The sequence below is a fragment of the Hyposmocoma kahamanoa genome, unplaced genomic scaffold, assembly GCF_003589595.1.
Source record: "Hyposmocoma kahamanoa isolate Upper Pololo Valley unplaced genomic scaffold, ASM358959v1 192, whole genome shotgun sequence".
In the NCBI taxonomy this organism is placed as follows: domain Eukaryota; kingdom Metazoa; phylum Arthropoda; class Insecta; order Lepidoptera; family Cosmopterigidae; genus Hyposmocoma; species Hyposmocoma kahamanoa.
The window spans coordinates 5,460,260-5,477,918 of NW_020653719.1; the positions used below are offsets into that span (position 1 = coordinate 5,460,260).

At 36.5% G+C, this 17,659-nt stretch overlaps 2 protein-coding genes across 2 annotated transcripts in view; one reads left to right on the forward strand and one right to left on the reverse strand.

Moving 5' to 3' along the window:
• Positions 1 to 577: 577 nt before the first annotated feature.
• LOC113226496 (39S ribosomal protein L37, mitochondrial) lies at positions 578 to 8,864 on the forward strand. The gene is made up of 5 exons (XM_026459130.1): positions 578 to 770; positions 894 to 1,241; positions 2,225 to 2,511; positions 6,479 to 6,648; positions 8,469 to 8,864. Exons 1-5 carry the CDS (start codon positions 592 to 594, stop codon positions 8,715 to 8,717), a joined length of 1,233 nt encoding a protein of 410 aa, XP_026314915.1. The 5' UTR covers positions 578 to 591; the 3' UTR covers positions 8,718 to 8,864.
• Positions 8,865 to 8,921: 57 nt separating this feature from the next.
• LOC113226495 (E3 ubiquitin-protein ligase synoviolin) overlaps positions 8,922 to 17,659 on the reverse strand; it is a 17,329-nt gene continuing 8,591 nt past the window's right edge. Inside the window, exons 6-11 of the mRNA XM_026459129.1 lie at positions 16,961 to 17,103; positions 15,564 to 15,836; positions 14,705 to 14,829; positions 13,738 to 13,859; positions 12,040 to 12,216; positions 8,922 to 9,056 (exon numbers count right to left, since the gene is read on the reverse strand). Of these exons, the coding sequence (XP_026314914.1) occupies positions 8,987 to 9,056; positions 12,040 to 12,216; positions 13,738 to 13,859; positions 14,705 to 14,829; positions 15,564 to 15,836; positions 16,961 to 17,103 (910 nt within the window). The 3' untranslated portion in view covers positions 8,922 to 8,986. The remainder of the gene's footprint in view (positions 9,057 to 12,039; positions 12,217 to 13,737; positions 13,860 to 14,704; positions 14,830 to 15,563; positions 15,837 to 16,960; positions 17,104 to 17,659) is intronic.

Genomic DNA, 17,659 nt, shown 5'->3' on the forward strand with positions numbered 1-17,659 from the left:
ATAGTGTAAAAAAAATATCGGGTTTTTGAAGTTACGTGTATAGTTTTTACAAAGATTATTTTATTTTAAGTATATTATAAAGAAAAAACGAAGAAAGAAATAGTGATGAAGAAAGTTAAAACTATATCCCGTATTTTAAACTAAATTTCAAGACTTTATCCTGAAAACTCCACTAATTACGAATTCAAAGTTATTGTTCAAAGTTATAGAAGATAATGCGATTTGAGTGAAAGTAAAACATAAATATTGACTCCTGCCGTTTAAAAGATTATTTAATAAACCCAAATAAATGAACTAAGTTATTTAAGACAAAGTTAAAACATAATGTATTAGAATTTAAAACTACAATGGCAAATATTACTGAGGATCTCGATAATTAAACGAAGACATGGCTCTAACGACTTGTATCCAAGCCAAAACTATTAATAAAAAAAAAAACAAATATAGTGTTTGATCCATAGATTTAGTGTATAAAATCTATAGTATGATCTTTGCAATGCTTGCAGTGATGTTTGAAAGTTACTGCATGAGTTTCTGTTGGTTTCTGTATATCTTGCTTAATTTTGGAATTTACTAATATAGCTTGTCAAAATGAGATTAACACAAATATTAAATAGACAGCACATCGGTTTTATGTTCAAGAAGCACTGGTTAGTCCAAGGGAAACCTGTACCTATCAATACAAAAGTAGAGGAATATTTGAAATCAAAAGGCATTCCTGTGGAAGATGCTCTAGAATTCGTGAAGGAAAAACCGGAACCACGCGAAAGGTGAGTTATTTATCTTGTTCGTTAAAGTTTGTCGTTAATAAAAACGAAATATAGTAACTTAACCTAACATGTTCCTGAAAACGGCTACAACCCCGAAAAATATTTTTAATTGAATTATTACAGAATTGAAATAGTAGGACCCCATGAATCATCAATATTGTTGGATAAGGACCACCCATACTACAAAGAAAAGCCATGCTACACATTAAAACACACTAATGTTTTACTGGAAGGCATATCACAGGCCCAAGTCCTCACAAAAACCATAATAGCCGAAGATAAATTGCCTCAGAAGATTGAAGAAATGGCGGCGATACCTGCACCTAAAGCAATTCATGAGAATGTGAAGAAGGCCATACTATCAGCTAATGTCTTTGACTGCGAACAGAAGAAATTACCAAAGATCAAGGACCCTGAGAGGCCTGCCTATAATTTTCCTAGAATTTTGGGTATTTCAGATAAAAGACGGAAGTGAGTATGATGATGAATTAGTGCATGTTTATTAACCCACTTCAAAAAAAGGATGAGGTTCTCAATTTGACTATGTATTTTTGGATGTATGTTACTTGATAACATTTGTGAAGAGATTTTGGTGATTCTTTTTTGTTAGAAAGAGGGTACTTCAGTAGTGGTCCCATTTAAACTTGAAGAAAATATTCAATCTCTAAGGGTGGCTAAACTAAACTAGGGGATGAATAACTTTGAAGATCTGTTTTTATTAGTACTCTGTACTGAGATTATTAACTAACTGTGCATGTGTTTTCATATGCTCTAACACATACCCATGTTAGGTTGTTAAGTTGTAAGGAGAAGAAATGTTTCTTTCTTATATAAAATTACATATAGGATCAACTTGTTATGCCTAATAAGTAGACTTAGCCTTTAATTCTTAATTTAATTTTGTCATTAGTTTTGTGGTTTAAATTTCAGCTAAGACTTTTTTGGAAATTAACTAAGTAACTTTTTAGTAGTAGACTATTTCATCTCACCATTTGATATGTATGATGTATGATGTATGTTGAGTGCAAGAGACACGCTTTGATATATATATTACCAAGACATTTTTTATTTGTCATCTTATTTAAATGAAACAAATACTACCCTTTACCCTTCCCAATACCCTTCTCAATATGCCACTATAAAACACATTTAAATTAGTTAAGCTATTGTGGAGTTTAGCATGCGCAAGTGCACAGATAAACAGACAAATATTCTATAAACATGTTTTTAAGTAGTGTGTCTTCAGTACAAAACTTTGACTTACATAAAAATATTACAAGTACAGACTCAGGTACCAAACTGTTATGTTCACCCATTGGTTTGTTGCTGTTGACAACATGTGTTGCAGGTTATAACTACAATCAAGCAATGACTTTGTGTTGATGAGTATTTAATTCTATTCTATTTATATCTGTTCGCTTTTTTAATTTACAATGGTCTTTGGATTATTTCAGTGAAATTATTACCAACAAATTACTTCACTTGATTGAAAGAAGCAGTGACATAGAAGCAACTCAATCTAAATACATTGTGAATGATGTAGAATGTCAATCGGTGTTTAACAAAGATGATGAATTAATACAATTCCAAGAAGTTTCTAATATATTAGTCACTAGTAACAATCCAGTCCAACATGAGTTGAATGAGAAGGACATATCATTTATTGAAATACCCGACTTGTACCCTGTGAAGCATACTATTACTTTGCCAAAGGAACATTTTTACGGAAGCAGTAAATACCGTAAGTATTAGCTTTTTGAGTTCAACTGCAGAATCTTGAGCCTACCAGCAAGTGTAACATTTCACAAGAACCATTACCACTCTGCTATAGAAATTCATAACCCTTGCTTACCTCAGGAGTATAAGACCAAGGTCTATTATTACTATTAAGGAGCCTTTGCAGGATCTGGTGCAGCCTTGTATCACTGCAGGCAGTTATTAACTTACCTTCTGAGGCAAGACCTACAGAATTAAAGAACTAGGATATACTGCAAGGCAAATTTATCAATGTATATTTTATACTATTGCAATTCAAATAAGGTATAAATTGCAATGCTCCGAGACGCGGACAGACATGCGCCGCAGTGCCTCAAAGTCGATTTTGAAGAGCATTGCAATTTATACCTTATTACAGTAAAAATAGCATAAAAAAATATATTGCTAAATTTAATGTTCTCTACTTCCCGTCTGCCGGTTTGCACTGGCCCAAAGATCAAATTATTTTTACCTCTGGTTTTATCTCCCAGTTTTGTATGCTCATCAGTGAGCAACTTTCGCGTATGAAATGCAAGGGCGTGTCTGCGTCATGTCTTGTCAAGTCTTAGAATTGGATAAGTGCTTATTAAAACCAGCATTTAGGGAAAGCCTGCCTAGTATTCAATGCTGCATCAAGTGTTCGAGATAGCCAGGTGGCTTTGTTGCGCTGATGCTTGAGAGTAGACTTACCTTAGCTATACTTCATTCTTTTCAGCTTTTGCATGCTCAAACAAAGTTTAGTGAGAAATTTTGAAATCTATAGATTTCGGAAACTAATCTATGTTTTCATTTCTAGAATTCATTAAAAGGTTTTGAAAATGTATAAGATATATTTCTGCTATACCTCAGGCCGTCTTAGCGATGGGCGAGTATAGTTATTTAACTCGGTAAACTCGAGTTACTCCTATAACGAGTCAACTCGAGTTACTCCTATAACGAGTCAACTCGGTTACTTTTTCATGAACTCGAGCTAACTCGATTAACCCGCCCCGCCCGCCGCCCAACCGAATATTTCATTCATACAGCGCGTCCGTGACTTTCGGAGCACGGTCGAATCGCGAGCGATGATGGGCGAGTCGAATTATTTAACTCGAGTTACTCCCACAACGAGTCAACTCGAGCTGCGGTTCCCGCCGAGTCGCATTTTTCACTCATACAGCGCGTCGGCTATTCGTTCTCACTCCGTCGGTTCGATGACCTTCGATCACGTGCGAGTCGGGTCGGGCCGTCGATCGTGTCCAACTCGGTGAATCGTCGGATCGAGTTTTACTCGCGGTTGCTCTGTCAGACACATAGTTGAGTTAACTCGAGTTAGCAGTCACGTCAACTCGAGTTAAAATAAATACAACTCGTCCCATCGCTAGGCCGTCTACTGCTTAAAGCTATACGCCGCACCGCTAAACTACCTTGACCATGCGCCATACCTACTTCTACTACGACTCCGTGTGTTTTGCCAAATTATAGTCGTCACCAAATAAGAGGCAAAATTTGACAGCTAAAGAAGGCGATACTACCTAAGTAACTTTGAATGCGATTCAGGGGGTCTACTCTCGATCTCCGTCCGAAACAATTACTGTCAAATAAGTAATATTCGACAAAATTAAAAGACAAGTGTCAAGTATGAAACTTCATTCGCATCACGCGTCTTCTCATTCTTTCGGTAGCAGCAAGGTATTTATTTTTAGATGAATCTTTGCTGGACGTAATGCTGTTGTGGAGATCATACCTGGGGTACAATTTTGAGTTACCCCGAAACGTCCTGAAAACAGTTACGTCCTCAAGCTATTAAAAAAAAATAGTACTGTAAGCAATTAATCGCCGAATTTCACCGAGTCACTTCGATTTCTGGGAAAAAATATTAAAAAATATATTGGAAGAAATTGTGAACATTATTTGAGATTGTTTGTTGTTGACATTGACAACTTGTAACTTATTGCCAGCCGAATAATTGAAACTTTATGAAATCCTTGATTTCTAGGTAATTTTTTCATGTTTGATGCATTGTCGGTTACGACATATACTACTTTATCGAATATTTCCCATTCTGTCATAATTGTCCTCAAAGCGTTGGCAATATTTAATGCAGTGTGTTGTTCGCCAAGTTCTGATGTTGATATCACCATGGAATGTAATTTTGATTTCAGTATAAAATGTACAGTTATACTAAGGAAACTCTTTTGACTATCGGAACTCCATAAGTCAGTGGTCAAGGCTATATCGTGTACAATTTTTAATTTTTCTTTTACTTCTGCACTACATATTTTATATCTTTCGTCTATCATTGGAGTAAATTTTTTTCGTGATGGTAATTCGTAATCTGTATTTAATTTTTGTGTATATTTCTTAAAACCTTCATTTTCAATTTGAAATGGTTGCATATCTATAACTATCATATCCATTAGAGCTTCGTCTACCGATTTTTTATTAATTTTGGTCGGGGCAGTAAGACGCATCTGTCTTGGTCGCTTCGGCGCTGGTTCGTTGATCTCTGTAATGATCGGTGTTTGGGATTGTAAAATATTACTCTGACTTGATGGCAACATTACTTCAACTGGTGTTTGTTCTTGAGCTTCACTGTATTGAATGATGTTTTTTTTTTCAAATGGCTTATTAAGGTCGACGTATTTCTTATAAACTTATAACTACATGCACATAATTTACAAATAACTTTACACCCATCGTCAGTTTTAGTAAAAAACTCCCACGCAACGCTTTTCTTAGGAGGCATTTTCAATACTTATACAATTGCCGACAAAGGAGAATCAACATAAAAACGTTGCCAGCTGGGGAATCACCGATTGGTTGTCTGCAATTCGGATCGTATCGTGATTCGTATGACGTAAACACGACGTAAATCGTGTGATAATTCGATCTCAGTCTAACCAATAGTTCGGTCCCTCCGCACGATTGGCCGATTGGTCGCCGAACCGACCGAATGAGAACGAGTAGCTGACGCGCTGTATGAGTTAAGTATTCAGATCGGCGGGAACCGAACCGAGCTAGCTCGAGTTACCTCGTGGCAGTAACTCGAGTTAATTATCTCTACTCGCCCATCGCTCGCGACTCTAGCGTGCTCCGAAGGTCGCCGAACCGACCGAGTGAGAACGAATAGCCGCTGCGTATTGCGATGTGTGATTGAAGTATTCGACTCGGCGGGGCGGGTACCGTACCGTACCGAGCTAGCTCGAGTTAACAAAAAAATAATTCGAGTTGACTCGTTGTGGGAGTAACTCGTGTTAATCAAGTTAAATAACTCGACTCGCCCATCGCTAGACGTCATAGCGAGTACATAAAATAAGGCACGCTTGGTTTTCATACAAATTGCTGTACTTGCGGAGTCTATCTAGATATATATATGTCTGTGATTGTTATACTAATAAATCGTGGATATGACGATCAGTCGTGACCATAGGACCTTTGTTTTATAACATCAAGTGACGGGACGAACAAGTCGTGCGCCTGGTGGTAAGCTACACGCCTGTCCATAACAGTTACAGTGCCATTCAGAGCTATAAATTGCAAAGATCTGAGGATAACTACCATTGCGCCCGTCACCCTGAGACATAAGTTGACAAGTCCCGTGTGTCTGTAATTTCACCAGCACCCTTACCATTTAAGACTGGAACACAGTAATGCTGACATTATTGCTTATCGGCAGAAATAGGCAAGGTGGTAGTTACTACTACTGGACGAACTCTTTCACAAGGAGCTCTACTGCTACTAAAACTGTAAAGAACCCGAAACTTGAAACTATTTTTCAGATTTAAATATACGCGATAATAGATCCGAAAAATAGTTTTATTTTCTATCTTAGTAATCTGCCTAACAGCCACACCAATCACCTGATCTGAAACTAGGAAATTCCCTGTACTATGAGTACCAGAGCAACCGAATTTACACTGACGCACTTAACCCTCAGGGTTATATCAGTCATATAACTTTGACTTTTCCAGCAATTCATCCAACAATCACTATGAGGCATCCCCACACCACATGGCTGCATTACAACAGTACAGAAGTGAACAACGTCTATGAGACTCCAGTCACACCTACCCAGATCCTCGGCAGGTCATTAACACACGCATTTGCCGTCGCCACAGCTTACGCCAAACAGTTGCATGGGGTAAGATTTGTATGATGTTATAATGTATATATTTAATGTGTTTAAAAAAACTAACAGGACATTGTCATTTTTACTTAGCAGAGAATATAGAAATAACGTATGGTTATTTAAACAAATCTCTTCTTCATCCACATTGGTGGATAATATATTTATTTACTTTTGGGAAGATGTATAGCAATATAGTGGCTAATATTGAGTAAAAAAAAATGTTAATTTATATAACTAGTGGTAAATACCAACTACTTAACATAGAAAGATGAACAAAGTTATGTATGACGCTTGGCAGTAAGGTTTTTAAGGAATATTGGCGACAATAGTTTTTTTTTATCTAAACTAGAATGTAATTATGCAGGTTTGTCCACGTTCTTATTCCGCTTTGTACACGAGCCGACTGTAAAGTGTCCTAAGTCCATGAATACTCATAATCGAAATGAACCTTTTTCAAATACCTAATAATCGTTATACAGAGTGTCCAGTAAAAAATGGATAAGCCTGAAATACCTTGTAGTAGAGCTTATGAATATTAAAAAAATATATATAAAGAAAAATATATCCCATGTAGTACCTAAGATATATATTTTTTTTCTTTAAATTTAATTATTTTCACCATATTTTACGTTTTTGTACACCACGACTACAAGTTAATCAATTTCTTCGGTTTTTTGGTGTCATAATATTCTACATTAACTGTGCTAATAGATAGGCAGTAAATAGTATGACTATGGCACTTAAATTTAAAAAAAGTTTTGTTTTATTTTTCAGTGCAATTTTTTTTTTTCACAAAGATTAAGCATCTTTGATATAAACAAAAATTATGAGAACCTGAGTAGCCAACCATTCTAAAATAATGTGTCTTTAAAGTAGATTTATTTCCTGAGCACTATGCGGTCCCTGTTCGAGGATATTTGAATAGAACATACCCAGACAGATGGATCGGCCGTCTGGGGCCAATTTTATGGCCTCCGCGTTCACCGGACCTATATCCACTGATTTTTTTTATTGGGGCTGCCTTAAGGAAATTGTGTATGGTAAGCCGATCAGGTCCTTGGAAGACTTACGTAGCCGTGCCAGTGCAGCCGCTGCAACAATAAGTGAACGACGATATACGCGGCTACTCAGAAGGGCTTTTATTCGAAGATGTAGAGCCTGCATCAGGGTCTCTGGCAAACAGTTTGAACATTTGCTGTAAGTGAACAAATTGTAAATAGTTGTATTTATGTCTAATATTGTTTTTTTTATGAAACCTCAATGGTCAAGCTCAATTCAAGACAAAAAATGGTCCAATTTTGAAAACTTAGTTTTTAGTCAAATTTACTCCTTTTGCACATTAATAGCAATAATTTTCTATTTATATTAGATACAATAATGAATCATACCATTTTGAAATCTACTTTAAACACACATTATTTTAGAATAGTTGGCCACTCAGGTTATCTTTTTTTTGTATCAAAGATGCAACCATTGTGAAAAAAAAATTGCAAAAAATAAAATAAAACTTTTTTTTGTTTAAGTGCTATAGTTAGTCATACTATTTACTGCCTATCTATTAGCACAGTTAATGTAGAATATTATGACACCAAAAAACTGAAGGAATTGATTAACTTGTAGTCGTGGTGTACAAGAATGTAAAATAATTAAATTTAAAGAAAAAAAAATCTTAGGTTCTGCATGGGATATATTTTTCTTTATACTTTTTTTTTAACGTTCATAAGCTCTACTATAAGGCATTTCAGGCTTATCCATTCTTTACCGGACACCCTGTAGATGGGATACGAATTGAGATCTTATAAATAAATAATTTTTATTTTATTTTTTTTCAGGAAAATGTTAAAGATTTACCAGAGCCGGTCTATATAAATTGTATTCAAACAGACGGTCAAAAATACCACTTTGGTATATTACAATTGAATACCTTGAATGTTGATGGCACTGAAGGTACCAAAAACGTTTGGTATTGTAAGAATGACATGGAGCTCTATGGTTCTAGCAAATATCTCAGTGCCTTGCCAGTACTGGAAAACTATAACCCTAAAGTATATGAATACATCAACGCTTTCTACAACTGTTAGTATGTATTATATGTGCAATATTTAGTTCAGTACATTCATAATAATAATGTGTATCAGTAGGACATTCTTTTATTTGACTAGTTGAAACGCCATGTGTGAGAAGTAAAGCAGTATGTAATGTATTCATGTGTATAACCCTTTATATTTACAAGAACATAAATACATTTATTTCTTTCTGATTAGAATACACAATGCTTACAAGTACCGAAACACTTTGTACATTAAATAGTAAGTTTTGGAGAGTGGAACAAAGTTCGTTAAACATAAGCTCATTTATCCATAGCAAATTTCTGCAGTCGACGTCTTCGCAGCTCCTCGGCGTCCGCATCAGTCTTATCTCTGAAAGTAAATGAAAAAAATTGCAAAGCATGTATTGAATTTCTTATGTCTCGTTTGTTTAAGGATATTTTAGAAAGTTAAAAGCAAGTTTTGTTATTGCCACTTCTCATTGTTCTCTTCTTGTCTTGTCTCATTGCTTTGAATTTATAACAATATATTATATTTTCTAACTATTATTATAGTATTAAATTTACTATTTTCTCAGTCATCATAAATGCTTGCGATTTTGACCATCTTTGTCATAATAGTCTACAAATGTACCTACATACACGAGTCTTTTATTACGAATAACTCTGGGCTTGTTTAAAAACGATAACGTAACGTGGTTTTTAGCAGTTGTTAAATTTTTGTTATTTTGTTTTATACCATTAAAAAAATGATTATTAGCTTCGTATTCTAAATTGGTCAAGGATTCGTACAACCTGACGTTATAACTTGGACCTTTTCAAAGCGAAAGTGAATAGGCATTATTTAACGTCGACCTCATCGTCACTTTCCACCAGGTGAGATGGTCAAATACGCACTTATTTTTTATAAAAAAAAATACAAATTTAAGCTTTGGCAATGATTTTATACTTAATTTAAAAAAGAATAGATTTATTATTAGCATTCGCATTGTGAAGATTCGGAAATGCCCTAATTGGGGCTTCTTGCAATCTGTCTGCGTCGTCGTTGAGCAAAGGCACGATCGTGATTTCTGAAATGGTATCTTATTACAGGGTATTCTGCGACTAGAACGTCGACTCCACAGATGCTGTTCATGCTAGTTATACTGAAGCTCCTAACTGTATCAATAATAACATATTATACAAGGTTACCGTAACTAAAAGCCAAATGAAAAAAACTTTAAAGCGTCTGGATATAAATAAGGGAGCCGGTCCAGATGGCATACCGCCCCTTTTTCTGTCTAGGACTGCCAATAGACTAACCCTGCCCTTGATGTTGTTGTATAATAGATCGCTTCACGATGTTGTTTTCCCAACTGTTTGGAAGAAGACTAAAATAGTTCCTGTGTACAAAGCTGGTGATAAAACAAATATTACCAACTATAGACCTAGTGTTCCCCAAAGTATTAGAGGCTCTGATCTGTCTAATGTGGTGGCACTTAAAACAGTTATTATCGGTCAATCAACATGGGTTCGTCAAGGGGAGATCGGCCGCTACAAATCTGGGGGTCTACTATCGCTCTCCGTCCGACATCCGTCCGAAACAATTGCTGTCAAATAAGTAATACTCGAACAAATCAAAAGACAATGTCAAGCATGAAGGTTCTTTCACATTATGCATCTTCTAATTTGGTGGAGTATTACTTATTTCACAGTAATTGGTTCGGACGGAGAACGGGGGTAGACCGCCTGGTTATGTATGATGAGAACCTTATGGAAGCGGTTAATTCGTGCACACAAGTTGATGTTTACACAGACTTTTGTAAGGCGTTTGACACAGTAAACCACAGCATATTCATACATAGATTGCAAATTTACGGAGTTTCGGATCCTCTTCTGGGTTGGTTTCGGTCATATCTGTCGCAACGTGACTTAAGAGTTGTATTAAATGGACTTAGTTCAAGACCGTACGAGTATCTGGCATTCCACAGGGATCTCATTTGGAGGCTTTACTTATTCAATCTTTTCATTAATGATGTGGATCAATGTTTTCTTTATTCTGATCTGTACATGTTCGCTGACGACCTAAAAGCTATTAAATCGATTAGGAACGATACTGTTCTTTCTATCTTGTTTCAGGATAGATTAACTGTTTGGTGTAATCGGAATAAAACGACACTCAATATAAAAAAAGTGCAAACATATTAAATTTACTCGTAATCGCAATATTAAACAAACAGTATAAATTGTGCGACGAAGTTCTTACCGAAATTGAGGAAATTCGCGATTTAGGTATCCAAATAGATTCTCAACTAAGATTTAATAATCATATGTGTGTACTAAAGGCTTCTAAAATGCTCGCATTCGTATTAATGGAGTGTAGAAGTTTCAAAAAATCTCATAGATAGATAGATAAAACGTTTATTTGGATCTACGGAAAAATATGTAATACAATAGAGAAAAAAAAACAGCAGAGTCGCAGCACTGCCGAACACCCAGTTATGTATGTGTGCTGTAGCAGCGCAAAAAGACCATAGCTCAGCGTCGGTGTTTACTCAGGAGCAAACCGCTGATTTTCAGCTATAACCTAGAGGATTCCGCGGATACGATAACCAGCTAGCTGACGCCATTTTCATGTTGTATAAATGAAACAGAAAGAATTGTCTCAGGCATTATTGATTGCCCTGGTCTACTCTCTAAATTAAGACTTCCTTATCCTGCGACAATTGCCGAGGCCTGGTTGTAATAGGCTCTTCCACAGGCCAAGATGTCGCACAAATTTGAGGCTACATTGTTTCTTATCACGAGCAATAACACTGTATAAGGAGTATCAGAGTGAAATTGATCTAAATTGTATTTCAGTTTCTATGATAAAGAAAGTGGTGTGATAAGTTTATAGTTATGTTTATAATGGTTGTACTTTTGTATCGTCATGCCTAACCAAATATTATTGTATTTCTCTTAGTGCATGCTGTGCCCTCCTTTAAGTGATGGGACACTTAGGGTCGTATTCTAGAACTCTACTCAATGCTCAAGTCAGGATTTGAGTATGGTTTAAAGCTCTCGAAATCATACTCAAGTCCCTGCCATTAGGGTCGTATTTCCAGTGCTTGTGTTTCCAGTGCAATCCTGACTTGAGCATTGAGTAGAGTTCTGGAACACGACCCTTAGTTTAAAATCATAGTGTCTTTATACCTGCATAATTATAGTGTACTCATTGTTGTGAGCCTGATTAAATAAATAAATAAAAATAGAATTGATTAAATCAACACATACATTGAATCTTACCCCATTAGTCAAATCTTGTAAACTCGATTATGATGGCGCTGGAATAATACATTTATTCTACGTTACGTTTTGATAAGTCCAAAATTTACCTGTCAGAGTCCAAAATTTCAAAAGTGGAGGAATCGGCCTCGAACTCGTCTTTTAAAGCTCTGCTCGTAGAGGGCACGGGCGAGTGCGACGGCGACGTTTTGACGTTCGCAGACGTGGTCTGCGCTACTTCGGGCTCCACTTTCACCTTCGCAGGCGACGGCTCAGGTTCTGTTCGTCTGTATGATACATAATTAATTTGATAGACTGTGAATTTATACTACTTTTTAATTTCTAAATAATAGCACTAATTACAAGTTTATTATGATCTAACTTCGATTAATTATCACGAAACTCTGAAAATTTGTATTGTTATTTTGTTTCTGACAGACAGAAAAAAGAGATGCACATATACCAGATTTTTGTCATCTCTATCGCGTCATATCATATAATGTGTAAGGCAAATATGTATAATTGAAGCATTGGGAACAACATGGACGCTCGGCACTTAAAGCCCGTTTTGATGTTATTGCATCAAAACATGTGAAACACTATCTAGTATCTTGTGACAAGAACTTATTCGATTCTCCCTTCTAGATAGCATAAGTTCCATTCATTTAGAAGGTGGCACTCCGCACTTGTTGCATAGATTATAAATGTGCGTTTGAATTTCGGACCACTTGCAGTTTCTAAAAACCTATTTTAATGTAAAGAAATGTCTGAAACGAGCGACTTCATCCTCAACATGGAGCATCTAGGAGGCCAATGAGACCTGCTGCAGATGATTCTATAGATTCATTTCAATCCAGCTAATTTAATGAATGATTAAAAATACTTTTAATTTTTTTCAATGTAACTTTTAAATAAGACTGACTCACAATGTATTTCCTTAAAAATCAAAAATAAAACAAATGCCCTGTTCATTTACCGGTTGGTGCAATAAGGGCAGATAACACAATAAAAAAAAAAATGTTTCTTATTGTTTTAAAATAATAATAACACTCGAATCTTTAAATTTTTCGAATCTCTTGTACGTGATACGCGCTTGTTACACCGAATGCTTCAGTTAATGATGATGAATTTAAAAAATAGATATTAATTAAATATTGTAAAACTCCAATAAGTAGAAAATACTTTTATTGCAACACGTTGACAATTATCTCTGAGATCACAAAACGCATTTAGGGATTATTTACCAGGTGGTATGTCTAATCTTACTAATTATGCTTTCAATTTCTGCCTTCGGTCAGTAGCGCACATCCCCACAGACTGCGGAATAAAAAACATAAGTATCCTGTGCCACATAACTAATGTAACTTAAAATTAAGAGCAGTAGCCACGGTGAGGCAACAAACGCTGGTTCGATTCCAGTCAGATCGAAGGAACTTTTCTTTGTGTTTCTTCGATCTATGTATCAATAATACTAACCTGACAATGTTCAAATAAACGGCGCAGGCTGTTTTGGGGTCTGGCTTTAATAGAGGTGATAGTTTATATCGCGCATATCAACCACTCTTGAGGATAAACCTTTAGAATACCATTGAAGGCGATCAGTATCGATCTCTCGTTTCGTGATATAATCTCTGTATAGAGTACTAAAAAACCGACCTCAAAAGTTCGTGGAATCCAAATCGGTTAACAAATGCCCGAGTTATGGAGTAACATACATAAAAAAAAGAAAAAACATACAGAAGAATTGAGAACCTCCTCCTTTTTAGAAATCAGTTAAAAAGCAACTCAAAAGTACACATTATACTTACGACATCTCGGTTTGCGTGGCAACATTGGAGCAGTTCTGCGGTGGCAGGCCGGACACCACAGAGGTGTACTGCTGCATCAGCAATACCGACGCGTCCAGCATTGATTGGATCTCACGGAGAAGCTGAAAACAACAGTAAGTAACGGTGAAACAGTACTGCACAATAATATTAACGCACATACTCAACATAGTCCCGCAACAGGGAAAACCCTATGTCGCGGGTGCCATGGACACACACAGACAACCACAAATGACACCGAAACTCACGAGAGAAATAAATGTAGGCCATACAAATATTTCTCCTGGCCCGGTAATCGAACCTGGGACCTCTGCGTGGCAGTCCGGCCACGCAGAGGTCCCAGGTGGCTGAATGGTAACCGTTCAGCCACCGAGGCAGTTCAAAATCACACAATCTAGGCTATAACATTTTAATGTAATACAGATCTCATTATTTTTTCTTGATAGATAATGATTAGACCTATACTGTAAATAAAACACACACATCACATTTTCCTACATTAAGAGATAAAAAATAAAATGTATATTTCTCCATACAAAAAAATTACAATTTCTTTTTCTCCGAAACTATCAACTTTTCAAGAAATTATACAAGAATAAAAGTTGTTTGGAATGTTATTATCTCGAATGTTATTATAAATCAGCTCGATACTCCACAAGTTATTCCTATGTCTAAGATTTATCAATTTGGGCCCACTGTGGGGCGGATTGAACCAATAGATCTACGCACTCGCGCCCTCGCCCGTCTCGAGGCAGACGCCGGCGCGCGCGGCTACTGCGAACGCGACTGGCGTCTACATACATTTGATCATAGATTTAGTACATTTGATTTACAAGCACCCGCGCCCGCCGCCACTCTGAATAAGGCCTAAATGTTTCACACATTTAGCCAATTCGGATCTAAAGCGACATGCTGTGTAATGCCTTATAGAAATATGATTATCCGTTACCTGTAACCTAGCTTCTATGTTGCGTCGTTCGGTGCCTTCCATACGAAGCAGCTCGGCGGTAGAGAGATTAGCCAAAGTTGCGGGCCGCGGCGGCGGCGGCGGAGGCACTCCCCATGCCATCATAGCTACGATTAAAAAAATTAAATACATATGGAAAGATTGACAAGTTTAGACAACTTTTGATTTCGTACTGACGACGTTTATAACGTGAACTCTATCCTGGTGGATGTCATTGCATGTTATCCAATAACGAAATGTTCGATGGGGTATGGATATTCTGATTTTAATTTTTCCTTCCAATTTTGTATTGTGCTAATAGGTAACTAGGTAACTATTTTAGATATTTTAAATCTTATTTTTGTTTAATAACAATTTTGTATGGACCTGAAACTGAAATAAACGTATTTATTATTTATACCCGACACCTTAGCAATCAATCACAACCTCGGTGGCTCAAGGGCTTGCAATGTGGGCGCTGTATGAAGAGGTCCCAGGTACGATTCTCGAGAGCACCAATTTGGGATATCAACTTTTCTAAATTGATTTAGATTTGGGTGTTCCGGGGGACTTGGAGTGAATTCCTTAGATCTGGTACTCAGAGTACAAGAGGAATTTCCTACTTAGAGACCAAGTAATTGGTGTGGTTGCCTGGCACATTATTATTATTAATCAGTAGTACAAAAAGCAATGTGTACGCCTTTAAGGCCCGGCCCCATGTACAGACGATTCCTCGTTTCGATCTATCGTCATGATAGTCGTATTGATCCGTCGCTACTCCCTTGATTAATCTGAAATGACGGATCGTGAAGACAAATTATCCCGTATATTGGAGTCTTTAAAGACGTTGCTTGCTACTCACGAGGTGGCGGCGGCGGTATATTAGGGAAGGGCGGGGGCTGCGGCATGCCGGGCGGCATAGGCGGCATAGCAGGTATGTTGGGTGTGTGAGGCGGTAGAGGCGCGTGAGCCACGTGGGGAACGTTGGGCGCGTGGACCGGAGCGTTGGGTATTGGCTCCGGTGCCGGAGCACGTAACACGTTCAGCCGGCACGTCGGGCACGTTTGCTGGCGCTGGAACCACAGCCGCAAGCACGCTGCGTGGAAGATATGATTGCACGGCAGTTTCTTCGCACCTGCACGTTGACATTACAATATTAAAATCTGTAATAAATGGCATTAAAGAGAAAGACAGGGACTATTAAAATTAAAAGTGAAACAATTGGCATTCAGATTACAAAGGAACAATGTGATTTAACAAAATCTAAAGAAAACAGAATATAAAGCCGGGTACTCATTAGCGAGCTGTAACTGTAACGTGACAGACACAGTAACCAGGTTCTAGTGTGTAAGCGTGAAACAGTCTTCACTCGCTTCTCTACTACCCTCGCGAACCACGTACACGCTATGATTTGTGGTAACATACCCGGCTTTAAAAATACTTAAAAAGATACAAACAAATGCAAGAAAATTCAAAAAGAAGTTAAATTGCATAAATTGTTCAAAACAATACAAAACTAATTTAATTAACATCGATGAATGGAGAATAGGTAGATAGGAAAAATGTTACAATAGTTCACCAAAAGCGTAACAAAATCTCATAAATAAGACCAAGCTTTACCAACGGCACTAACTGTTAATATATAAATGAATTAACAACCCATTTATAATAAATAAACAATTCGCTCACAAGTTTGTTGTACTAAACTGTTTAACACAAGCACCGATTTCTATGACCTTGACGAGTTATCAATTTCAAGGTGATAACTATACAGATATGCATTCACTTTACGTACAATCTAGAGTTATAATTATTGTTTTCATTAATGTATGTTGAGAATCAATTCTTTTTTCGTGTTTCAGATTCAGGTATTTAGTTTCAAAATAGGTAAAGTAGTGTAGTAGTTACTTCCTTGGACGTAACTGCTACACTACTTCACTTCTGTCACAAGGAGCTTTACTGCTACTAAATTAAACTGAAAAACAATTGTTCCTATGTAAAGCATGTTTTTTTTTTTTAATTCTTATTCATACTACCACAGAAACGTGATAACGTCTACAAGTGATAATGATTGAAATACATTTCATTTTCGAAACTCTTTCTACCACCATCTGTATGGTATGGTGATCACAAATTGACGTCGTACTTCGTACCGAGTAACTTTATTTAACGAGTTTTCATTGAAAACTTTCAAAAACTAGGGGTGGATTAGGTTGTATCGAAATCGAGTCATGAAATAGTGACGAGGCAACATCTCACCCGTATGCATTTCTTCGCGGCAAATGATGCACTCGTTGTCGGCGTTCGCGAGTTCGGCAGGTGTCGCATCGGGGTACAGCGTGTTCATGTTGCGAATCGCTCGACGCGATAGTACCACATCGTTGTACGCTTTCTTGAAACTCCTGCACATAATATAATAATAAAGTACTAAAACACAACCTCTACAGAGGCATCTCTATAAAAGAGTGTTATCCAAAAGAGTGGTGTCCAAATGCATATTTTGAAAATGGGCAAAGACTATAACTAACTAAATAAACATATGAAAATCCTTACGAAATAAGCAACAGCAACATAAGATGTTTGTTATATTTATTAATACAAAGATTAAACACTCAGAAAAAATTCTGGAATTTTTTCTGAGTGTTTGATCTTTGTATTAATAAATATGACAAACTAGTGGAATGATTTCACAAAAAATAATTGAATATCAATTCAATAAAAATTTCAAACATAAGATGTTCCTAATTATGCCTTTCGAAACGCTATTTACGAAAGGGATTATGTTGTCGTGGCTGTTGCAGGTTTTCTTGTCAATATTTAACAGTGTTGCAGTGTATTCACTCATAATCTTACATGATGTAAAATTTATATTAAAATTAATATTAAATATTTGTATGTATTAACATTTGGATTTTAGTTATTATTTCGAAGATTTTAAATATTGTTCACTAGATGTTG

Excerpts from the sequence above, each read along its gene's own strand:
- LOC113226496 (XM_026459130.1), top strand. The coding sequence starts at position 592 with ATGAGATTAACACAAATATTAAATAGACAGCACATCGGTTTTATGTTC. Across the intron at positions 771-893 it reads AAACCGGAACCACGCGAAAG|AATTGAAATAGTAGGACCCC; the intron begins GTGAGTTATTTA and ends GAATTATTACAG. Across the intron at positions 1,242-2,224 it reads ATTTCAGATAAAAGACGGAA|TGAAATTATTACCAACAAAT; the intron begins GTGAGTATGATG and ends GGATTATTTCAG.